Here is a 27,167-nt window from a genome sequence, read left to right as displayed (position 1 = left end):
ATCGAACTCGTGACCTCTTTTAGTATAGTAACTATACTAAATAATCAAATTTTAAGTTTAATAAACAATAATCATAAGTAGGCAGCAGATAATCTTTCTTAAACTACGTTGATTAATAACTCTAATTTTTTTACGATTTTGATACATACATATTCACTTATAATGTTGTGTGAAAAGTATATTAGTGGTTTACGGATTAGAAAGATTATCTGCTGCCTATTTACGATTATTGTTTAAATTTAGTATTTGACTATTTAAACATATGGAATTATTTTAATTAATGATTATTAACTAAAATTTATACAACCGTTAATTAAACATTAGTAAAATTTAATTATCACACTTTTAGCCAAATAATAAGAATTTTGTTTGGTTATAGTGATCGCAAAAAATATTGAAAAATTCTTCATATATGTACATTGATTGATCAATCGATTTGAAGGATTCAAAAAACATTCCATACTTATTGATGGAAGACGTGCTGATTAGTTTTTAGTAAAGGCAGGTCCCGCCGTTTTGGATATACGGAACACAAAAAGTGCAAAAAATGGCAATTCAGTTTTAGATAGAACGGAACGCACGACTAGTTCGGTTTCAGGGGTTTCTGAACATTTTGGCATACCTTAAAAAAAATTGATGTATGTGTGTGTGCGGATACAAATTTTCGTAGACGATTTCGGGAACACGGTTCAACCGATTTCAATTATTCAAAAAACATTTGATTGCTGTTGATAAGGGAACGTGCGGATTAGTTTTTGGCATAGGCAGGTCTAGCCGCTTCGAAGATACGGGGCAAAAAATGCCACAAACGGTAACTCAGTTTTTAAGAGAACTGAGCGTCCGATTTGAATAATTCAAAAAACATTTTACTTGTATTGACAAGATGAAGAACTGATTAAATGTTTGGGAAGGCGGGTCTAGCGGTTTTGGAGATCTAGTGAAAAAAGTAAAAAAAATACATTTAGCGGTCAAAAATGATCATTAGACATATGCACATCAAAGTATCAGATATTTTATGGGGATTTTTTGTTCACATTTCTATGGGTTCCGTAACATCGTTTGTCCGTTAGACGGCGACCTGGCGCTTACGCGGTTCGGTATTTTGTCTCTATGCCGCTAAGGCGTACCCTATCTTTGAAAAAAAGCTCAAAATTTCCAAAATCTTTCAAAAAAAAGAATTCATTTTTTTCAAAAAGTCTTTCATTTTCCAAAAAGTTAATTTTTTTCAATAATTAAAAATTTTTCAAAAATCTATTTTTTTCAAAGTATGAAAAAAAATTTAATCCTTTTAAAAAAAAATTGGTACGGGAAGTTCCAGCAATTTTCCTTAAGGCTCCATGCCACGCACGACTAGTTCTGTTTGTATTCAAAATATGTTTATTTTTATTTTCGTGTCCGTTTACGAATTTTGAAAAATCCTTTCCTTCCATAGGTTGAGCAGCGCTGTCATTTAAGTACAGGGCGAGCGGCGAGATCTCTCGTGTCGAAGAGTGCTTCGCCGTCGCTCTCCTCAGTGCTGCTGTGTAGCGCAGAGTGGCTAAGAGTAATCGTACTGCGCCGCTGCCAAAATGCGGATCAAAGGCGATCCGCATCGACGGCCGTCGATGATGAAACTGTTAAAAAACGTCGATAATAGTTCAGTTGTTTTATTATTATTAGTGCTGTTGTGTTATTGTTGTTTGCCAATTGTGGAATCAGTGATTTTAACGCCCCCGTACTTCAATTTGGCCGAGGGTAGGAAGATCACGGCTAGCGCCACATGCGGCGTGGACACACAAGGGCCGGAGTTGTACTGCAAACTAGTCGGGGCTAATGCCGAACACGATTCCAACGTCATACAGGGGCAGGTTAGAAGATAATTATAATATACACATTTAAATCATATTCATTAAGATTGAACATCATGGTCTGTACAGAACTTTATCGACTTATAACTGGAAAATTGCACAAGGACTATTTTTGATTGCAAAACAATATTTATATTTTTTGCATCCTGATAGGCATCTAGGAAAATCGTTTGTCCATTATCACAAAATTAAGTTTTTTTGATATATCAAGTATTTTCCCAAGATAAGCTCAATATTTTATCGAGGGATATATCGCTATTTTATGTATTGAAAATTTAATAAAAAGTATTTTATACTTTTAAGAGTAGTAAGAGAAAGGATTCATTAATTACAATGATAATTTGAGAGGAATTCAATAATCCTCATGCTTTTAAGTTCCTGTTTTTTCCAGTTCATAATTAATGTAAATTAATAATCTAGGAAAATCGTTTGTCCATTATCACAAAATTAAGTTTTTTTGATATATATCAAGTATTTTCCCAAAATAAGCTCAATATTTTATCAAGGGATATATTGACGCTATTTTATGTATTGAAAATTTAGTAAAAAGTATTTTATACTTTTAAGAGTAGTAAGAGAAAGGATTTATTAATTACAATGATAATTTGAAAGGAATTCAATAATCCTCATGCTTTTAAGTTCCAGTATTTTCCAGTTCATAATTAATGTAAATTAATAATCTAGGAAAATCGTTTGTCCATTATCACAAAATTAAGTTTTTTTTTTGATATATCAAATATTTTCCCAAAATAAGCTCAATATTTTATCGAGGGATATATTGTCGCTATTTTATGTATTGAAAATTTAGTAAAAAGTATTTTATACTTTTAAGAGTAGTAAGAGAAAGAATCCATTAATTACAATTTCATGATAATTTGAGAGGATTTCAATAATCCTCATGCTTTTAAGTTCCAGTATTTTCCAGTTCATATTTAATGTAAATTAATAATCTAGGAAAATCGTTTGTCCATTATCACAAAATTAAGTTTTTTTTTTTGATTTATCAAATATTCTCCCAAAATAAGCTCAATATTTTATTAAGGGATATATTGACGCTATTTTATGTATTGAAAATTTAGCAAAAAGTATTTTATACTTTCAATAGTAGTAAGAGAAAGAGTTCATTAATTACGATGATAATTTGAGAAGAATTCAATAATTCTCATGCTTTTAAGTTCCAGTATTTTCCAGTTCAAAATTAAGGGGGGCGATACATGTAATCGCCTTAATTTTTACCATTTTTTGAGGACTTTTTAAACTGGGAAGGAATAACTGAATCTTTTTGAATTTTTTTATGGTTATTTATTATATATTAAAATACACAAAAACATTTTTTTTTTATTTTTTTTTTTTTAAATGGCTGCCGTAAAAATAGATCTGCCGAGACCCTCTCGGAAAACGCCATCAATCTGCGGGCGTTCTCACTTTTCGTACGGTGATCTGAATTCAAAAAAATTAGTTTGTACGTATTCATAAAACATATATCTTCTAGTTAAACCAAAAAAAAATTAAAAAAGTCACAAAATCGTAAATTGGCAGACCTCAGAAAAAAAAAGTTCGATTTTTCACCATTTTTCACTGTTTTTTTGGTAAAAAGGTTAATTTTTGAAATTTTTTTTGGAATGTTTGAGGTTTAACTAGAAGCTATTACTGTAAAGTAGATGTGTGCAAAATTTCATTGGAATCGGTTGAGAACTTTTTGAGTTATCACGCCCGCAGTATTCAAAAATGTCGTTTTGAGAAAAACGCGTTTAAAGTTTTGACACATAGAACAGATAAGAGTGTAGGCGTGGCACTTAAATGAGTTTTTAATGTATAAATAATGATAATTTTTGTTTTGAATTTTTGCAGGCATATTTTTGAGATGTTATTGTAACGATTTATGAAAAAAAAAAAAATCGTTTTTTTTTTCTTGTTACATGTATCGCCCCCCTTAATGTAAATTGTTTCATTATAAAGGTGATGAGTTATGGTACTAAAATTTCTTCTGAAGGGCCATCCATTAATTACATTTGGTTTATGGGGAGGGGGTGTTTAAATGTTTAAATTTAAAATTTAATGAATTTTAAAAATTCTAAAAATTTGGGTTCATTTTAAATATCACCAGAGGAAGAGACAGGGAAAGAGATCCAAAAATTCTTAAATCGATTACATGATCAATCAAGTTAATAAAACATGTAGCTTTTATCGTTATTATTCAAATAATTATTAAATAATATAGATTTTTTGTGGAGGCTTTTAGTCCATCTGATCCTTACATGTGTAAACATTGTTCAGTTTAGAGCACGTGCGAAATTCCTAAGTAAACTTATGTTTACACAATGAATTATAACAGTCATCAATTACAATTCTTGTAAAAAGGTACAATTTGATAAGTACATACTAAATTAACTATTATTTTGACTTTTAGAATTTCGTGGTACATTTTGCCTATGGCAATTTAATCAACTTTTTTAATAAACATTAACTAGTAATGCAGTTTCTTAGTACATACAAATAATTAAAAAACGTATGTCTTAATTGTATTTAATTTAATAATTAATATATGTATTTTACATGAATTATATCACTGCAGAAATAAAATCTAATTTTCTTGCAAAATTTCAATTATTTAAGTGTTAAGTTTGAATAAACGCGAAAAAACTTTTTTGTGCTAATTCGATAAATTACTTTTCTACTTACATTACCTTTTCTACCTACTCTGATAATTTTGAAATAAATTAATTTTTTTTAATTAACTGCCCGCAGGGTAAGTTATTATTATTGTCCAAAAATCGAAATTGAAAATTTTTGCATTTCTTTGCGTTTTATCATTTTTGAATTTTGCATTTTATCCGGTGTGTGTGTGTATGTATGTATGTATGGATACAATTTTTCGTCCAAGTTTTCGGGCGCATGGATCAACCGATTTGAATGGTTCAAAAAACATTCGATTCCTATTGATGTGCTGATAAGTTTTTGGCAAAGGCAAGTCCAGTTGTTACGGAGATACGGAGCAAAGAGTGCAGAAAATAAATATCGCGTTTTTGAGAGAACGGAGTATCCGATTTGAAGGATCCAAAAAACATTCAATTTGTCATGATGGGGAGAAATAATGATTAGTGTTTGGCAAAGGCAGGTCCAGCCGTTTCGAAGAAACTGAGCTAAATGTACAAAAAATGGCAGTTTTTGAGAGAATTCGAAGCCTCCGATTTGAAATATTCAAATAACTTTTTGCTTGTGTTGGCAAAACAATTGCTTTTGGAAAAAAAATTCAATTTTTTTCTTTCAAAAAATTTTTTTTGTATATCGAAAATAATTCAGATTTCAATTCTAATTCTGGCTAAAGTTCTAATATACTTTAAATAAGTAATTTTAACTTTGCTATTCAGTTTATATAATTCTCATAAATAAGAGACAATGTTACAGTATTTTATTTGAAAATTTAATATTCCTCGAACATTTAGTTACGGTACGGGAAGTTCCAGCAATTTGCCTTAAGGCACGATGCTATACACCACTAGTTACTATTAATTTAGGGTTCAAAGATTGTTTTAATTCATAATTAATATTTGTAATGCAGATGACTTAATTGGGTTCAATTTTTATCCTATTTGTGTTATTTGAGAGTGTGTTGTTTGCAAGCGCAATTATTATTAGAATAGTTATTAATTGTAGAGATCTATTCTCAATTTGATATAAATTATAGTTATTTCCTTAAATTTTGAGTTGGTATTCTCATATTTTAAATAAATTATGTAAATTTTTTGTTTCCAAAATAATTCCTATAAAGCAAGTCAATCATTCGTGAAACATATAAATAAATGATCAAATCTGATAATAGATAAGGCCTAGTTTTGGACTTACTCCAATATTAAGGGCAATAATTACTCGATGGGCTATTAAGGGTATTTATTTATTGAATAATGGAAATTGAATCATTTTAAATCAATTTTGAATATTTAAATAATTTTTTTGTAGAACTTTTCATCCATATGACCCTCACCTCTTTCGGGAATATTTGGTTAATTTGATCACTCAAATTGCATGCTGGGGAAAATTAATTTATGTAGGCCATAAAATATATCAAAATTAGACATTTTGATTGTATATTCATAATGTTAACTAACAAGGTTTTCTGACTATATTCAATTATCTATTCTCTCAAGGAATACCTCTTTAATTAGCATCCAGTCTACTACATGATCCCAATTATTCTTCATAGCCATCGCGCTATCTCCCAATTCATGAATTTCGTTATTGAAGTGATTTGATGTTTTTTCCGAGTTCGGAATGAATTTGAGTTGTCGGGATGGCGTTTATCGCTCATATTGTAATCTTATAGCATGGGTCATCCTGTTTTGTCATCATATGTATTAGTCGCCCCTTATACATATACAGAAGTCGGAATTGGTGTTAGTGTTGTGTAGTAGCCGAAGAGATAACCGCAGACGATGGCCAGTGTAGGCGTATAAGGCAGTTTTTTTTTAAATTTTAATATTTAATTGAAATTTTGACTAAAACACTATTTGGAAGAATTATATAAAACTAATTAAAATATTTTTTCATTTTTTTATTTTTTATTTTTGCTTATTTAAGATATAGCAAATAGATATTAACGTGGTGTATTGTGATCCACTACCGTGGACCCCCATTTTCATTTTGCGAATCCCGATTTTTTTTCGCTGACGTATTATTAAAGATGTGAAACTTTAAGCAAGTACTTTACGTTTGCGGTATTTACTACTTTTTATTATATGCACCTATTTCATTTGGAATATCAGCATATTTTGGGAAGTACTTACAAAAATGTCTAAATCGAATGCCAATACAATGATTGGACGTCCTCGTAAGATGTTAATTTACTAAACTAAAAATGATGCTATGTTATAAAACGGATCAGAGGAAATGCATCCAGAACTCTTGCTTTTAGTGCATCGAAATATAAAATATTGAATTTTTTGGGTCGAAACTTTAGCAGACATATTGGACATATATTTAGAGGAAAACTGGGTACGCGGCATACATCATCATGTCATTGTTCATTTATATTGTTATTTTTGTTTTACTATTGTTTTATTTTATTTTAACTTTGTTTCATTTTATATTCAATTTATTGTACTTTTTTGTATTATTTCTTTTTTGCACCTATCAATTTTGTAAATAAGACATTCAAGTCTTGATTAGCAAAAATAAATTATAACAAAAAAAGAAAAAAAAAATTACAGAAATCATACCCGGACGTCAGGAAACCCACCCCGTATAATTTGTATTTAATTTTGAAATTTATTTTCATTACAAAAAATTCAAATAACAAGGAACTCCTTTAAAGGCGTAGTAAATATAAAACTGAAGAACGCCATCAAAATTGATTGTCCATCAAGTATTATAGACTTTTATTTAAAATACTATTGTATATTATGCTATTTTACATACTATATAAAACATTAATACCTTTTTATTTTAATTAATTTAATTCTGTGGTTTCCGAACAGTGGGACGCAAGGGTGTCTTAACAGGGATGTACAGCTGTTACCAAAATTCTATTTTCGAAAATAAACCTAAATTTTTTAAATTTACTTTTTATTTATTTTTTTACATAATATTGCTTATTAATTTATAATCTCATAATTATTTATAATATAAGTTGAGTATTTATGAAATTATTAAAAAAATTAATTCGGGGTAAGGGGGACGCGGTACGAAAAGGTTGAAAACTTCTGTTTTAATTCAATATGATAAATTTATTTATAAATTAATTTTCTAAAATATCTCAAGATCCTTCATAATGAATTCTCTGCCAATAGATGATTTAGTAAAGACATACATGATTTAATGGATTATTGATAACGGTAAATTAAGTTATATAACAAATTTAGGTTATTAAAAACTAAAGATTAGAAAATTATAATAATAAAATATTTTGCGTGTATTTGTATGAGTATCATACTTTAATCATGCATATGAGCTTTACACGAATACAAGTATATTTACAAGAATTACACTTGTGCTTAAACTCAATAAATATAAACAAGCATTTAACTCTTAATCTTGAATATTTCACTTTCTTCCCTCGCAAAATGTCAATTTCGAGCTTATTCAAATATTAATCGAATGAATAGCGGAAACTCATACAGTAGAGCAGTGGTTGAGGACCTCTGACCTACATAATCGTCACACATCCGTTATTATAAACGAGCTATCAAAAAATCTCGCATATTTCTAATATAAAAATAAAAAGCTCTGTGCTAACACAATTAGAGCCACTGTCCCATCGACGATGTTCTCTCATATTTTTATATTGGTCTCTACAACGATACTTGCTTTTAATTTTCATTATTTCTTACAATTAGTACAACTTGCTGTTATATTCATGGTTGAAATTCGCACAAGGAATCCAAAGGATTCAAGAACAAGGTCAGGACTTGTGAGAAAAAATCAAGAATGACTACAAGAATTTGCATGTTTTTTTTTGAAAATTGATAAAAGCAAGGGCGTATGCTTATTATAAAAGTTGTTGTTGGATTTTGAAAATTTATGAATTAGAATCCGCTAAAAGCTCATGTGTGAATAAAGTAGATACTCATACTCATGAAAAAATCGATGATTTTTCTTTAATTTTCTAGTATTAGAATTTTATTTGAATCATTTTTATTAAATAAAACACTCTTATATTTTTGTTAAAGAAATAAAAAAACTTGTTCAGCAAAACAACCTCTATCAGTAAAAAGTGAACCAACGAAAAATCGGCAGGCCGAATTAAAACTAAAAATCGTTACACACATATAGGAATAGTTTCCTTGATAATTAAATCTTGGTACATCTATAAAAAGTTATATATTAAATTTTCAAAAAAAACTTAGTTTCCATATCGAATACGTTCTAATTTTCTTTCAAAAGCTTAATTTTTTCTCATAAGACTGCATTTAGTGTTGTTTTGTGGATTTTCAATTAGTTTCTTTCTCAGATGAAAAAGATAATATTTACTCATATAGTAAAAAGATATCGTTTTCTCTTCATATTTTTAGTTATGCAAGTAAATCATTATAGCAGTTGGAATAGTATTAATAATAAATGTAAAATAATTTAAATTTTTATTAAAGTAAAAATTAGTTTTTATTTTTGTTGATTAATATTATTCATCTTTTTAATAAAAATAATTTTATTTTTAATGTACGATTTTTCATTCAACATTTATATCTTTCAATGGTAATTTTAATACAAGATCTAAACGATTTCGATAACGATATATTTATTTAGATAAGCATTTAGATCATAGAACAAGTATTTGAAATTGAAGACAGTAGTCGAACGCAATGTTTGAAATCATTTGGTAAATTTGGAAAATATTACTAACCAGAACATTCACCTAACAAAATAGTTAATTGAAATTCGTCTATATTTTCAATTTTTACAGAACACATAACTTACTCTTTCTTGTAATTAATAAAAATTATTGTGATGAAAATAAATTACAAAATTGAATGCAAATATATACTGGATAGCCATTTAAAGTGGAAGCGCCAAAGTGAAAGATTTTTTTTTTAAAAAAAAATGCATGAAAAAAACTTTGAGATTTATTTATTTAAAATAACTAACATATCTCCTCGAATTAAAATAAATTATAAGTTATTTGACAAAAACCAAAAAAATGTCCCGAATTTTCTATTTATTGCTAAATAATGAAATATCAAATTCAAAGGCGTTTTATTCAAAACTTTTATATCGGAGTGTATATAACTGTTTTAATGGAAATGTTTTTTGAAAATTGTATCTAGTTTTACCCTATCTAACCCTAGTGGTTTCGTATAAAATTTGTGACTTATTTGATAAAAACCAAAAAAATGCCCTGAATTTTCTATTTATAGCTATGTCTTGGCATAAGATTTAGACATTTTTTAAAGTACTATCAAAAATTTGCTGATGCAATGAATTGTATAGTATAAATTGTTATTATTATTATTATTATTAACTTCCCGTAGGGTAAGTTATTGTAATGGGCCGAAAATCGGAATTGAAAATTTTTACATTTCTCGACGTTTTGAAGGTTTCTGAACGTTTTGGCATACCTCAGAAAAAATGGATGTGTGTGTGTGTGTGTGTGTGTGTGTATGTATGTGTGGATACAAATTTCCAGTCACGTTTTAGGGCGCACGGATCAACCGATTTGAATGATTCAAAAAACATTCGATTCCTATTGATTGGGAAAAGAGCTGATTAGTTTTTGGCAAAGGCAGGTCCAGCCGTTTCGGAGATACGGAGCAAAGAGTGCAGAAAATAGAAATCGAATTTTTGAGCGAACGGAGTATCCGATTTGAATGATCTAAAAAACATTCAATTAGTAATGATTGGGAGAAGTGTTTATTAGTTTTTGGCAAAGGCAGGCCCAGCCATTTCGAAGATACGGAGCTAAATATGTAAAAAATGGCAGTTTTTGAGAGAACTAAGCGTCCGATTTAAATGATTCAAAGAACTTTCTGCTTGTCTTAACAAAATAATTGATTTTGAAAAAAAAATTTTGTACCATTTTTTTTTTTTTTTTTAGTATTTTGTATATCGAAAATATTTAAGATTTTATTTTTAATTCTGACTATAGTTCTAATATACTTTAGAAATAATTTCAACTCTGCAATTCGGTTTATATAATTCTTATAAATATTAGACAATGTTACAATATTTATAATAATCTATTTGAAAACATTCAATATTCCTCGAACATTTCGTTACGGTACGGGAAGTTCCAGCAATTTGCCTTAAGGCACGATGCCATAATTGCCTCAAGACAGAATTCCACTTACAGCTAGTTTAATTTAACTTTATTCTGTGGTCTGTTTATATAAAAACAATAAGAAGAAACTGCTAACAAGATACATGAAGGACACAATATTTACTAAATAATAGTAGATACACTAAATGGTGTATCTACTAAAAATAATTTATAAATTATTTTTAAAGTTAATGTAAACTATTGTATCTTTATTTTATGTAAACAGTTTGCTTTTATTACATTATGAAAACATTTCGTAATTCCTTGCACGTGATGCTACTGCATTTGCTGGCCATGTTGCAGCACACGTGTTATTTGCATTTTAAAATTCCATTCTAGAAGAAATCATTCTTTATTTAGTTTTAGGATTGGTAAAGTGAACTGATATTTAAAGGTGAAAATTTATAACCACAAGTATAGAGACTACGTTACATTATCTCTCTATATATTGGTGTGAATTAATTAAATCAATAGAGGTGTTTAAAAAAAAATAAAGAGATATAGATTTTAGGTTATTGAATTTCTTGATTTATCTAAAATAATATTAATAACTAATAAAAGAAGTTTGCTTATGAACAAATAATTAATATACAGAAGTATATTAATTAGCATTTTTAATTATCTACATGGCGCTTACTGAAATTGGATGCTGAAATTACTCTTAATGACCCCAACATATAATCTGCTGGACTAAATATAAAAATACTTTTCTTTAATATTTATTAATTTAGCCACTTATCATTTTATTCACTTATTCTTATAAATATAAACTTATTACTATATGCACTTATTATAATAAATTATTATCAAATGTGTTAACTTACATATATAATTTGGTGAAGTCAGTGCACCAAAAACTAAATATTTACAAGAGCATGGTTTGGTGTGATATAATTTTTTTTTAAGCTATATATGATTTACAAATTTTCTGTTATTCAAGTACACTATTTCTGTCTTAGTATTAGTTTTATCATTTATTTCTATTATAATATTTTTTAATTCATGGAATGGAATTTTTAATTCAGGTGTGCGATTACTGCGATCCTACCCGATATGACAAAATGCATCCACCAGAATTTGCTGTGGACGGAATGGAGACCTGGTGGCAGAGTCCGCCCCTGTCCAGGGGGATGAAATATAACGAAGTCAATTTAACCATAGATTTGGGACAGGTAAATAATAGTTATATAAATTTGTTATATTAACTATCAAAATTAACTAAATGCACAACTTACAAAATCATTTACCAATTGACTGATTTGAGATTGACCAGGAAAATAATGACACTGAATCTTTTTACCTTTTTACCTTGGCCGTTTGTTGGAGTTCCATATACCAAGTCTATTTAATTTTTCAGATATTTTATATTTACAGAAACATGATTACGTTACACTAAGAGCTTTGAATGACTAATTCGCGATAAAACTTGTAACTTAAGTCATTCATTTAAGTTTCATCTTCTAATATTTTATTCTTATACATGGTTGTGTGCATTTGTATTTATCAACATTAATTTAATATAGACTAGTTTTATCTGCATATTATGTCGAGTTTATATCATAAATGTCGTCTGCGTTGGCGAACTTTGCGATTTTAAGGGGATCTCCCTATTTCGTAAATTATTTGAATGGGCTATACTCATTTTGTTATTTTTTTATTTCTTAAATAGGTTGTTCGAACAATATTATTATGTTTTACCTAAATAGTCCAAAAAATAATATTTTTAATTTCTATGACATATGTCTTTACATCTAAGACACCTTCAGAAGATGTTCTTTACCAGGAAAAGTTAGACTTCAGCATTTAATTTCAATAGCAAATTCCACAAAGTACATTGAACATCTGAATATAGACATAAATTTTCATACAAGGATATATGTTTAATAAAATAGTTATCGTCGTTTTTATTAGTCGGACTTTACGACAACGTACCTATTGTATATTATAGTTGCCAGCATAAACATGGAATGGAATGTTTATATATAGAAAATAATAATAAAAGCTTTTGTTAATGTCGAATAAAAATGTTATAGTTTATAGATAAAGTTAGATTTCAATTTTAGGATAAATAAATATTTTTATTTTGAGTTTGAATTTTTTAAATTGTGTGAAGCCATGTACTACAAATTGATATCTTATTTTATATGTAATTGTCCCCAATTGCTAAGCTTTTGGACTGCATACATTTTTATTAATTTATGATTTATTACAAGTGCGAAGAATTGAAATTTATTCAAAAATAGAAAGACATTATATAGTACATTTTATTTACATATCATCGAATTTTATCACTATATAAATATTTACATTAAAAATGAGTTCTAAGAATTTCTCACGCCGCCGCCCTTAATCTGTAAATTATTTCTTGTCCACTAGAAATGATAATATATATTCGATTACTTAGGCATATTAAGTTTAATAAATTTATTTTTTTTTCTATCTAATTTTTTTTATCTATTTCTGCAGGAATTTCACGTCGCATACGTTTACATTCGTATGGGTAATTCACCTAGGCCTGGTCTTTGGGTTTTGGAGAAGTCATCTGATCATGGGAAGACTTACACACCTTGGCAGTATTTTTCTGATTCGCCCTCTGATTGTGAAACATATTTTGGGAAAGAAAGTTTGCAGCCCATTACAAAAGACGATTCTGTGATTTGCAACACTGAATATTCCAAGATTGTGCCTTTGGAAGGCGGAGAAGTAAATTAGAAATTAGATATTAGAAATCAATTTACTGAATCAAATTATTATACAAGATAATAAACTTTTCTGAAGTTGCTTGAGTTCTCAAACTAACATATTTTCGATAATATTTAATATCAAAATTGTTTTCAAAAATCTTTTTCCAAATGTGGAGTGGCTTCCTTCGCATTTGAATGTATATATAATGTGAAGGCTTTAAATTGTATTATTTTATTTTTAGATTCCGATATCATTGCTGAAAAATCGACCATCTGCTAATCATTACTTCAACTCCAGCGTCCTTCAAGAGTGGACCAGAGCAACAAATGTTCGTTTCAGGCTTTTGCGGACCAAAAATTTATTGGGACATTTGATGTCTGTCGCAAGACAAGATCCTACTGTGACCAGGAGAGTAAGAAATACCAATTATTATTAAAAACAATCATTTTACATAATCTTTTCTATTATCTGCTTCTTAACTTTTCTATTCTTTTGCAGTATTTCTACTCAATAAAGGATATCTCTATCGGTGGTCGTTGTATGTGTAATGGTCATGCTGATACTTGCGATATTCAGGACCCGAGTGACCCTAGCAAATTGATGTGCAGATGCCAACACAACACCTGCGGACCACAATGCGCCTTCTGTTGCCCTGGATTTGAGCAGAAAGCTTGGCGACAGAGCAAGAGCTCACACAGATTTGTCTGCGAACGTAAGTTTACAATCATTTAATTGAAGTTTAATATTATTATCATATTATTTATTAAGTTTGTATTCATTTTAATAATCATCACAATAGCTTGTAATTGTCACAACCATGCGTCGGAGTGCGTATACGACGCAGAGGTAGATGAACGACGCGAATCTCTAGACATTCATGGTAACTACGAAGGAGGTGGCGTATGTCAGAATTGTCAAGATAACACAGAAGGAATCAATTGCAATAGGTGTAAACCGAAGTATTATAGACCTGCAGGAAAATATTGGAATGAGACAGATGTTTGTCGAGGTAATTGAATTTGTTTGCCACATGTTTTATAATATTTTTACCAGCAAGACTTTATGATCCATTATTTGCAGAATGTCCGTGCGACGTATTCTATTCTACTGGAAACTGCGCCGAAGAAACTGGAGTTTGCGAATGCCGACAAGAGTTTCAGCCGCCAAATTGCGATGCTTGTAGTTATGGCTATTTTGGTTTCCCCGATTGCAAACCTTGTGAATGTCATCTGAACGGAACCGATGGTTACCACTGCGAAGCTAGAATGGATACTGCCCCTGCAAACCTAACTATAGCGGAAATTATTGTAAAGAATGTGCCGAGGGTTATTACGGATTTCCTGATTGTCTTCCCTGCGAATGCAATTCTGAAGGTTCTCTTACTAATGTTTGCGACTACGCATCAGGACAATGTTCTTGTAAAAATAACTTTGATGGAAGATCTTGTGATAGATGCAGAAATGGCTATTTCAATTATCCGACTTGCGAGTACTGCAACTGTGACATTCAAGGCACAATAGAAAGTGTGTGTAATTCAACTACTGGAAAATGCATATGCAAAATGGGCTATGGAGGAGAACGATGCGACCAATGCTCTCCTGGATATTACGGATATCCTGATTGTCGTCCATGCAGTTGTAGCCAAACCGGATCTTCATCCACGATATGTGACGCGTCAGGAAAGTGCCCCTGCTTGATCAATTTCTCAGGCAGAACTTGCGAACAATGCTCTCCTGGTTATTACAAATATCCCGAATGTCTACCATGCAATTGCGATTCATACGGAGCTATAGGAATAACTTGCAACACAGATGGACAGTGCGAGTGCAAACCTAATTTTGATACCATCCGATGCGATGTTTGCAAAGAAGGATTTTATAATTATCCTAATTGTGAAGATTGCAACTGCGATCCAGCAGGTGTGGTAGCTGAATTTGCCGGATGCGGTTCTGTTCCAGCTGGAGAACTATGCAAATGTAAGCCACGCGTTCAAGGCCGTATTTGCGACCAGTGTAAACCTTTATATTGGAATTTAAATCCAAGTAACCCTGAAGGATGCGAGGACTGCGGATGCCATTTTTCTGGTACTGCTAGCGGTATTGGTGTATGTAACGATCGCACTGGACAATGTTTCTGCAAACCGTCTGTCGCCTCGCGAACATGTAACGAGTGCGCTGATGGATTCTATAGGCTCGATAGAGATTCGGTATTTGGCTGCGAAGCTTGTGATTGTGATGTCGGAGGGTCTATTAATTCTAGATGTAACAAAAGAACAGGTCAATGCGAATGCCATCCTAGAATTACTGGACGTACTTGTACAGAACCACTTCAAACTCATTATTTTCCTACGCTGTACCAACATCAGTATGAAATAGAAGATGGTTATACAGTTGCGAATACTAAAGTACGATATTCTTATGATGAACGTAAGTTCCCAAATTATTCATGGAAAGGGTACGCAGTTTTTTCACAATTACAGAATGAAGTTATTCAAGATGTGTACATACTCAAATCCTCCGTATATCGCGTAGTTATTAGATATGTAAATCCAAATACATTTAATATTGCTGGAACAATTACTGTGACACCTGACAATCCTAGTGATAATGAACAAACTTTTGACGTCCTATTTAAAAGTACAAGCGACCCCGCTTTTGTTACCGTTTCGGGAGCTAAAGGAAATTCTCCTTCACCATTCGTAATGAATCCTGGAAATTGGTATGTGCACATTAAAGCAGACAAGAATCTATTTATTGATTATTTTGTGCTTTTGCCAGCCGCCTTCTATGAGGCTTCTATTCTTACGCAAAAAGTTGACACACCATGTAAAATCGATCAAATGGGATTATGTAGACATTTTGGCTATCCGGATGTAAATCATTTTGATATGGTTAAGGGCTCAGGAGCATTTGTTGAAAATGGAAACAGCCGAGAACCTTTAAAAGAATATATTTCTGATGCAAAACATTTACAAAGCCTTCGGCTAGAGAATATTCCAGTTCTCGGGACAAATCAGCAGAAAATGAATTTGGACATGACTATTACCAAACCTGGGCAGTATGTTCTAGTAGTCGATTACATCACACTTCGTTCCAATCCAACTATGGCGGATGTAAAAACTGAAGTTAGTACTAAAAATGGCAGAGAACATGGTTCACTTTATCTTCCTGCTTGTATATATTCAATGGTTTGTCGTCAAGTTATACTAAACCGCCAAGGAAATGTTGCAAGCTTCAATTTTGAAGACAATTTTGTTAGCATAATTTTGGACAGCGGTAATAATACAGCCACTGGAATCAAATCAATTTCAGCTATTCCAAAGGAAGACTGGTCATTAGATTACATTCAACCGAAATCTGTTTGTGTTCTAAAAGATGGTAAATGCACTCAAACCAAATTTTCGTTGCCTCCTGATTCAAAGAAAATTGAATTTGAAATTGAAAATGAAGAACTTATTGTAGAAAATCCTGAAGATATCACCGACAATGCAACAAAATTAATTTATCTTGACAACATAAATCCTATGATTGATATAAAGTCTAATGTATCCTATCCCGGATATTATACATTTGTAGTTCAGTACTATCAACCTGCTCATCCAGAATTCAATGCAGAAATACTTATACAAAATGGTCAATTTTATGAAGCTAAGTTATCACTGCCACATTGTCCTTCTAATGCTGGTTGTCGTAGTGTTGTAACACAAAATAATGATAACAAATTCTTTGATCTAACTGAAAACTTTGTTATGTCAATAAAAATGCCAGAAGGTAAGGATGTATGGCTTGATTATTTGCTTTTAGTACCAAGAGAACAGTACACCAAATCGTTACTGACAGAAGATATTTTTGATCAAACAAAGGAATTTATATCTCAATGTGGACATGATCATTTCCACATAAGTGCAAATTCTACAGGTTTTTGCAAAGATGCTATATTTTCACTCACAGCAGATTATAATAATCGTGCTTTACCCTGCCAGTGCGATTTTCAAGGGTCTCTAAGTTTCGAATGTGAAAAGTTTGGAGGACAATGCGAATGCAAACCGAATATTATTGGTCGAAAATGTGAGGAATGTAAAACTGGATTTTATGGCTTTCCAGATTGCAAACCTTGCAATTGTCCCACTACTGCCTTATGCGAGCCTAGAACTGGTGCTTGCATATGCCCTCCTCGAGTGACTGGACCAAAATGCGACCAGTGTGAGAGATTCACATACGGTTTTGATCCTATCATTGGTTGTGAAGACTGTAAATGCGATCCGTTAGGTATTGCTTTAGGCCACCAACAGTGTGATATATTCAATGGAAGTTGTACTTGTAAAGAAAATGTAGTAGGTCGTACCTGTGATAGATGTCAAAACGGTCACTATAGATTCCCATGGTGTGAATCTTGTCAGTGCGATACAAAAGGCACATTGATGGATATTTGTGACCAGGTTAGTGCAGAATGTTTCTGTAAGAGTAATGTTCATGGTGAGGCTTGTGATGACTGTAAAGACGGCACCTTTAATATCCAAAATGAAAACCCCGATGGTTGCACTAAATGTTTCTGTTTCGGTAAAACAACCCGTTGCGAAAGTTCACTTTGGTATCGGCCCGTATAGAAAATATGAACGACTGGAGTTTATATTCTGTTATTCAGAAGCCCAATGCGGTTAATGTGTCGAGAAAAGCAGCAACTCCAGAAGTACTTTCCGAATCTGTGATTGGTGTAAATTTGGATAATGAAGATTTCAATACCAGCATAACATATTTTAGTGCCCCCGAATATTATTTAGGTAATAGGCTGAGTTCATATGGCGGATTTTTGAATTACACTATATTTTATACAACTGGAATATTTGGAAGTGCTATTAGTGGCGGCGATGTAATACTTCAAGGCAAAGGTAGTTTCTTGATTCACGAATCTCTTGAGCAGCCTGCTTCAAATATCTACTATAAAGCATCAGTTGAAATTATTGAATCTAACTTTGTGTCACCATCAGGAGTACCGTGCACTAGAGAACAACTTATGGTTGTATTAGAGAGTTTGCAAGGGTTATTTATTAGAGCGCCTTATTGGTCTTCCAGTGTTACAACGCGTTTGCAAAATGTTTCATTAGATACGGCAACGGATACTTATTATCGCAATGCAGAGCCTGCTCTAGCTGTGGAGGAATGTCAGTGCCCGCCCAATTATTCTGGTTTATCATGTGAAGACTGCGCTCCAGGGTATTATCGTTCAAATACTGGCCCATATGGAGGGTATTGTATACCCTGCCAGTGTAATGGCCATTCTGATACTTGCGATGTTAACACCGGTAAATGTTATGATTGTCAACACTTTACAACAGGAGACCACTGCGAACAGTGTATAACAGGATATCATGGTAATGCCACAATAGGAACACCAAACGATTGTTTGATTTGTGCATGTCCACTGCCAATAGCCTCAAATAACTTTGCAGTTGGATGTGAAGTAAGTTCTGATGGCAATCGAATTTCTTGCGATTGTACAGAGGGTTACTTTGGAGCTAGATGTGAATCATGTGCCGCAGGTTGGTTTGGTCGACCGGAATCGCCCGGAGAAGAATGCACCCCTTGCAGTTGTTCAGGTAACATCAACGCAGAAGAACCTGGATCATGTGATTCTATAACTGGCGAATGTTTAAAATGTTTAAATAATACGGCTGGTGTCGCGTGTAACTTGTGCGCTCCCGGATATTTTGGAGATGCAGTTACTCTAAAGGATTGTCAAAGTTGTATATGTGATCGAATGGGTACTGAATATTGTGACAGTTACGTCGGTACTTGCAAATGTTTCGATAACGTTGAAGGAGATAAATGTGATAGATGCGCAGAGAATCATTACGGCTTTAATAGCGGTCGTGGATGTACACCTTGCGATTGTGGTATAGCCTCTGAATCCGACCAATGTGAAGATTCCACCGGTCAATGTAAATGCAAGCCCGGAGTTGCAGGACGCAAGTGCGATAGATGTGCAGCCGGTTACTGGAACTTAACATCAGAAGGCTGCGTTTCATGTAACTGCAAAAGTGAATACTCTCTAGGATTCGGATGTAACGTTAATACCGGACAGTGTGAATGTTTACCGGGCGTCGTTGGAGAAAAGTGTGACCGTTGTCCGCATAGATGGGTTTTAATACAAAATAGTGGTTGCTACGAATGTGACAAATGTGCGCATGATCTGTTGGATGTCACTGATCAATTATATGATATAATAGAACCTGTTTCATTAGACTTTAAGAGCATTGCTTCTGATTACTTTTTAATTCAAAAACTAGATTATATAAATAAAACTGTGGGGGAACTAAACAAGAAAGTGAACTTACTAGATCCAAACGACATCGAATTAACTCCTATCATATTAGAAATTGAAAGTTTAGATCAAGATATTAATAATCTAAATCGACAGGCGGAATACAATGCGGAAAATGGAAAGGAATTAAGTCCTCTGGGAAACAATCTGAAATCATCCGCAAATGATATCATTTCTTCAATTCGTCATGCTGTTACGATGGCGCATACAACAGTCAACGAAGTTGAGCAATTGGCTAATAGTTTAGAGACAGGCCAAGAACAGAAGCTAGATTCTTCGCTCGCTGAAGGCAAACGGCTTCTAGAGGAAATCAAATTAATCAACTTAAGTAATATTCATAATGATGTGGACACTCAGTTGGATAAGGCGGAAATATTGTTAGAAGAAATGGTTGATTATGCCAATCCTGCCGCAGAACAAAAGAAACAATTGGATGCTATTTTTGAAAAAGTAAAGACATATAACAATAAATTGGACAATATGTACAATAATTCGTTAATAGCACGCGGACTTTCTGATATTGCAGTAAATCTTACTACAACGAACACTGAAAAGAACGCAAAAAGCAAAATAGACACAGTGAAAAATCAACACAGAGAACTCAATGATACTTTGGAATTAGGGAAAGCACTTTTAGCAAATGCTACGACAAAATTGATGGCCACTCGTCTTATTCAAAGTGATTTAGAAAATAAGGGATATGAAATTATTGATTTGAATAATAAATTGAACTCAGATCCGTATCAGGATAAAAAATCAGAACTGGACCGACTTATAGAACCGCTGCAAGAAGCGCATCAGCATGCAAATGATTTGCATAGTTATGCCATGACATTGGATGATATGTTAGCCGATACTCGTAATACTTCGCACAATGCCGTACAAGCGGCGACCGCTTATAAAACTATCATCGACGAAATCGATAGTGCTGCAGCATACGTGAACGAAGCACAAGAAGCGTCGGCGAACGCGAGCGACAAGGTTGATGGTCTGGCAGAGAAAACTGGCGAAACTGAGTTTGAAGCCCTAGAGCTACTGCACGCTTCAAGAGAAGCCTTGGACACAGTACAAAGAAACCTCACTGTAGGATTAGAAAAGGTAAACGATCTCGTAGATAAAATAGAGTCCCTTAATGAACAAAGCGAAATGACGGCCAATGAAATTAATGACGCTCTGGAAAGAATATCAAGCGAGCCTTTGGAGGAAGTTGCTAAAAAAGCTGCTGAAGACTCAAAAGTCGCGGACGAGAAAGCTAAAGAAGGGTTGGGAATTCTTTCTCCAATAATATCAGACCTTACAGAAGAAGTCGCTAACGCCAAACAAGTAGCTAAGGCATTTGATGATACCAATAAAGATATAACTAGAACCCGTAAACAATTGGAAGGTATACAAGATAGTATTCCAGAAATTGGAGCTTTAGCCCAAGACGTGGAGGAAGCTCAGGCTGGCTTAAAAGACAATATAGAAAATCTTGATGATGAGGTATATGCTATTAAAGAACAAATTTCAAATGCTCGCGAGTTAGCCAACTCTATAAAGGTAGGTGTTGCCTTCCAACCTAACACCACATTAGAACTGGCACCTCCGAAAAATCTACCATTATTGACGACATCTACTAGAATTTCTGGTTATTTCAAAACTGAAAAACCAAATGGTTTTCTCATGTATCTAGGAAATGAAAAGGAAGATGAAACCGAAGCTGGCGAAGATGACGATTTCATGGCTGTTGAAATAGATCATGGTTATCCAGTACTAGTAATGGATATCGGAAACGGCCCAGAAAGAATTATTAATGATAAATATGTAGCCGATGGGGAATGGCATGAATTTATTGTTGAAAGAACGGGTAAGAATGTTAAACTTATCATACGTGATGAATTAGAAGATGGTAAAGTTCAAGTACACAAGAAAGAAGAAATATTAAGCGGACCCCATACCATGTTTAATGTAGATCAAGAAAATTCTCATCTATTTGTAGGAGGTTTCCCAAATACATTCACTATTGATAACAATGTGAAATATTCGTCGTTTGAAGGTGAAATAGAAGATTTAACAATAGGCGATGAACCGGTTGGCTTATGGAACTTTGTCGATGCTCAAGAAAATTATAATGGCGCTCAACAACGTGATAGATTAGTTAAACCAGAGAAAACGGAGACTGGATATCGTTTCAGTAAACACGGTTATGTTTTAATAGATGTTGCTTCCCGCGGAATTGGGCGTCAATCAGAAATACGTTTGAATTTCAACACAAACAAAGATACCAAGAATGGTTTGCTATTTTTGAGTGGTAACCCTCAAAGTTTCATTTCTGTTGAAATGCGCAATGGTAAAATATACTACAAGTATAAACTTGATCGAGAAACAGTTGTTATGGGAACAAGTGAGACTTATAACGATGGCCAATGGCATACTGTTATAGCTGGCAGAGATGGTAGAAAGGGTCTTCTAAAATTAGATGATGCAGAAGTCATAACTGGAGAAGATTCCTCAGGTTCAGTGGAAATGTTGCAAGAATCTGATCGTTTGTTCTTCGGTGGATATCCTATGAAGCATAATGTGTCCAATGTTACCAATATGGGTTTCGATGGCTGTATAGATGGAGTACAAATCACAGGTACACCCATTGACTTGAGTTCCAATTTGCGTGCTGTAGCGGTTAAACCTGGTTGCCCCAGTAAATTTGAAAGAATAGTATCATTTGATATTCAGTCTCCGGGATATGTGAGGCGGCCAAATATTTCAGCTGCCAACTTATTCCAGATTAATTTGAAATTCAAGACGTACTATAGCGATGGGTTGATATTCTATGCTAGCAATCACGATCAAACAGCTACTGTATCATTGTCTTTGGTGCAAGGCAGATTACACTTCAGGAGTCAAAGGGAAGAGTTGGTCACAAAGGATAATAACTACAGCAACGGGGAATGGCATGTAGTAACAGTAACACACGAACCCAATGCTCTGAAGCTGGACGTCGATGACACTCGTCAATATAGGTAATAAAAATAATCTAAAAAATATTAAATGTTCTTATCAAATATGACACAGTTTTTGGATTTCCTTTATGGAAGGCTTAATAAAAATTGATGCATATCATTTCACAAAGTTCTGATATTTATGAATTGACACATTGTAAAAATTGCAGTTCGGATGGTTCACCGCCTATGTTGCACATGATGTATGGTGATTTGTGGATAGGTGGTCTGCCCCAAGGCTACAGCATTGCGAGCGGAACTAGTGCATCGGAAGATTCATTCTTTGGATGTATCGGCGATGCTACGCTCAATGGAGTTGTTATAAACTTTGCAAACTCTACTGATAGGGTAAGTAATATCGAATAAAATAACTTACAGAAAGTAATATTATAACTTATCTAATTGTTAATTCGAATGTCATGAAAGTTTAAATTTCTGGCATTTATTCTGATTGCCTTACATCAGTAATTTTACACGTGCCGAATAATATACTTTTCAATAAAAAATTAAAACCTTTGACACCATAGGAGAAGCGATAGTCTCATGTACCATAATCTAAAAATGTAAAAATGATTGTTATTTTATATTTTCAGGAAAAAAAAACAATGGCTGTAACATTTCATGCAATATCATTAAATCTTTCAGGTCGGTGATATTTTAGGCACTTGTACACACGAAAAATCTCCTATAGACATCGAACCTCGAGTACCTATTTTCGATGAACATCCTACTCATTCCGAAACTGCTACATCTCATCCTGCAAATGAAGACTTTGAGAATGAGATAGATCCAGAACCACACCCAGAACCTCCAGAAAAGCCTTACGTTCCTCCAGAATTTGTCACGGAACCACCTGTATATCAGACAACACACGATGACTTCTTTGAAAATGAAATTATACCTGACGTTGTTACTGAAAAACCAATTCATCATAATAAACCAGCGAAACCGTCTGTCGACCCCATACCATTTGGCCCTCATGCTAAACCAGCAGAAGTTCCTAAAAAGAGCGATCAATGTAAATTATCTGTAGATCCTGTTTGGAGGCCACTTTTGAAGATGGCTATCGTTTTGGAACAACTACTAACAGTCGACTGCAATTTGAGTCTTTACCTGGAAAATATAAAAACAAATTCAAATTTTCAATAGAATTTAGAACTGCAATTGGAAACGGAATTATATTCTATGCAGCTGATGCTCGTCATGTTGATTTTGTCGCTTTGTATATGATGGACGGTAAACTTTACTACTCTTTCAACTGCGGTTCGGGACCCGCACACTTGACAGCAAATGAGCAATTGCATGATGGACTATGGCATACTGTTGAATTCTCGAGAGTGCATACTACGGGCAGTTTAATAGTAGATGGCATCGAGGTGGCGACTGGAGCGTCTAGTGGAAATACAAAGACATTGAATATGGAAGCACCTTTCTACCTGGGAGGCATCGATCCTGACTACTCGAAACAAATTAAGAACAATATTATGGATATGAATGATACATTTGATGGTTGCCTGAGAAATTTCAAACTAAACGATGTTTCTGTGAATGATAGATTCAAGAGCACAGGTGTGATACCTTGTGCTGATGCTGTCGAACCAGGAATGTACATGAGCGGTGGCTACTTAAAGATAAAGGATAGATTCAGAGTTGGTAGTGACTTTAACATCAAAATGGACATCAAAGCTAGAACTAACAACGGTTTATTAGCTTCCGTACATGGAAAGAGGCATTATTTGATTCTGCAAATGATAAATGGAACTATAAACTTTACAGTAGACAGTGGAAAAGGACCCATGGTGACAACTTTCACACCGCCATATCCACATTTCTTCTGCGACGGAAATTGGCATTCTGTGGAGGCAGTAAAAGTTAAATATTTGCTAAGTTTAGTAGTCGATAGTATTGTTGTAGAACCGCACATCGATTCCTTGGCGCCTATAATGACGGAAACTTCCAGACCATTGCTTATCGGTGGTCATCCTCATTTTGCTAAAGTCCGTGGAGTAACTGCACGAGTACCTTTTATTGGATGTATAAGAAATTTGGAAATAAATCGTCTAGAAATGCATTTGTCCACCAAGCAGGCGTTCGGTAAAGTGCAAGGCAGTGTGTGTCCGACGAACTAAATTTCAATTCATACAAAATCAAACAAATCACCGGAAATGAAAATGTTAAGTTGGTGGATCTTTTGAAAAAAAATTATTGTATTTTTTAATTTGAGTGCAAATTTTTCTAAGTATATAAAGGAGCAAAATTTATTTAAATGATATAATGAAATAATTTTTATCCGAATGTTTTTTATATAATAAAACTATCTAGCTAATCATACTACAATCCAAAGATAATGCAAATAGTTTAAAGTAATCGATTTTATTACTGAGTGCTTAGGGATTTAGATATATTTTAATATATTATTATATGTACATTTAAGGCAATTTTATATATAAATAATATAAAAAAATTGATATACGTAGGCTAGGTTCAGAAAGAACTTTGCAGAAAAAAATAGTATGAGTCTCTTCTATTATACCTAAGTTTAAGTTGTAAATGTTGTTCCATATTTTGATAAATTTATTTTTAAAACATGATTCTTTTATTTAATCTCAGTTAACGTTTATTAACTACCCGTAGCGCAAGTTATAGTAATCGCAAAAAATGGAAAATGAAAATTTTTATATATCTTTACGTTCCAGAGGCTTCTGAACATTTTGGCATACTTTAGAAAATATGGATGAATGTGTGTGTGTGTGGGCGGATACAAATTTTCGTCGACAATTTCGGGAACACGGTTCAATCGATTTCAATTATTCAAAAAAACATTCGATTGCTATTAATAAGGAGACGTGCTGACTAGTTTTTGGCATAGGCAGGCAGGCAAGAATTTCATTTATTTTTAATGTTAGTTAAAGATATTACTACCTTTGGATTCGTTGTTTACACCAAACGTAAATTGACTTTCGTAACTACTTGGAAACTATAAATTACTATGCGAAGCCAAGTTCATTGATCAAACAACCCTCACTATCACCAACCTCCAAAACTATTTATCATCCTTCTCTTTCTATCATTCGTATTTCTTATTATAATGTGCGAAAGAGAACCACAAACTATCCGAAATATACAAATCATGCATTTTCATTCGGATGTGTGCGTTCTCCAGCAGTAGGATATGTGTCATGTGGTTTAGGTGAGACAGTTATTTCCGACGTAATCCCATCAGAATTGTTATTTAGGTGTTATTTATAGGAGGAAATCGTTTCAAGTGAGTATTACATTATCTATTTCAAAAGCAAATGTACTTTATGTTAGTGTATTCGAATGCATAATTCAAGTATTTTTAGGGTAAAAATAAGAAGGCGATTTAGAACCGATTTATTCTCACGCGACATTAATTCAAACACTATTGAAAGTAGCATCCCTTATACTCTTATTAAATATTTTGTATATAATGCTTATTATTTAATTATAAGTAAATTATAACGACATTCTTAAGAATGTCAAATATTAATTAATATTTGTTACAAAATTTTGATTCAGACGCTATAACAATGAAAAAAAACTGTAACTGTTAATTTATCTTTGACAGTGATGCCAGAAGATTTTGTATTTTAGATTGTAAAAGTAATTTAGCTGATTAGAATCCAAAATATATTAATTAATAGCAATATTATCTTATATTATGTATTCACATGTGTTTTTTTGTCTAATTTCAATTAAATTATTTAATTAATTCAGTCTAAAGTTACGACAATGCTTTTGTCAAATATCAATAGCGATTAAGAATTTTGAAGGATCTACAAAAATATTAATATTTTTACAATTACAATTGTAATTTGCTTTCAAATAATTAATTTTTAAATTTTTCAGATTGGATTCATATATAATGCTACAAAGCTCCTATTAGATATGTCAGGTAATAAAAGTTATAACTAAGAACTAAGTATATAAAAAACTGTATATTTTCACATTAAACAGTTCTGAGCATTTCTTTCGCTTTTTTGTGAAATTCAAACATCTTTACTTATTTCAAAACTATATAATAAAATCGATTGTTCGATGTTCCGCCTGGTAATTTATGCCTTCTTCACCTTTTAAATTTTTTTCCTTATTTTTTCAACAGCAATCACAAGTTGACCATTTTTAACCGTAGGCTGTAAGTTATAGCAATCTCAAAATAATCGAAAATGAAAATTTTTATATATACCTTAGAAAAAATGGATGTATGTGTGTGTGTATGTGTGTGCGTGTGTGTGTGCGGATACAAATTTTCGTCGACGATTTCGGGAACACGGATCAACCATTTGAACAAGTTAAAAAACATTCGATTTGTATTGATAAGGAGACGTGCTGATTAGTTTTCGGCAAAGGCAGGTCTAGCTGTTCCGAAGATACGGAGCAAAAAGTGCAAAAATAGCAAATTGTGAGAGAGCAAATCGGCCAATTTGAATGATTCAAAAAACATTCGATTCGTATTGATGTGAAGACGTGCTGATTAGTTTTTGGTATAGGCAGGTCCAGCCATTTCGGAGGTACAGAGCAAAAAGTGCAGAAATTCCGATTAGATCCTAGACATCCGCTCATAGCGTT

At 32.7% G+C, this 27,167-nt stretch overlaps 1 protein-coding gene across 1 annotated transcript; it reads left to right on the top strand.

Annotated features, from left to right (window-relative positions):
- The first annotated feature begins 1,568 nt into the window (after positions 1-1,568).
- Positions 1,569-24,824, top strand: LOC113386313 (laminin subunit alpha-like). Its single transcript, XM_026624102.1, is given in 12 exon segments — positions 1,569-1,847; positions 11,619-11,765; positions 13,060-13,296; positions 13,520-13,690; positions 13,777-13,990; positions 14,078-14,287; positions 14,359-14,538; positions 14,541-17,861; positions 17,864-22,598; positions 22,748-22,925; positions 23,223-23,573; positions 23,624-24,824. Coding segments are annotated over 12 exon segments (11,106 nt in total). The 3' UTR covers positions 24,707-24,824.
- The last annotated feature ends 2,343 nt before the right edge of the window (positions 24,825-27,167 follow it).

Source organism: Ctenocephalides felis, unplaced genomic scaffold (assembly GCF_003426905.1).
Source record: "Ctenocephalides felis isolate EL2017-DRISC unplaced genomic scaffold, ASM342690v1 CF-g0.4_SCAFFOLD_03571, whole genome shotgun sequence".
Lineage (NCBI taxonomy): Eukaryota > Metazoa > Arthropoda > Insecta > Siphonaptera > Pulicidae > Ctenocephalides > Ctenocephalides felis.
Note: the sequence above shows the minus strand (reverse complement) of the source record. Positions and strands in the feature narration are given on the sequence as shown.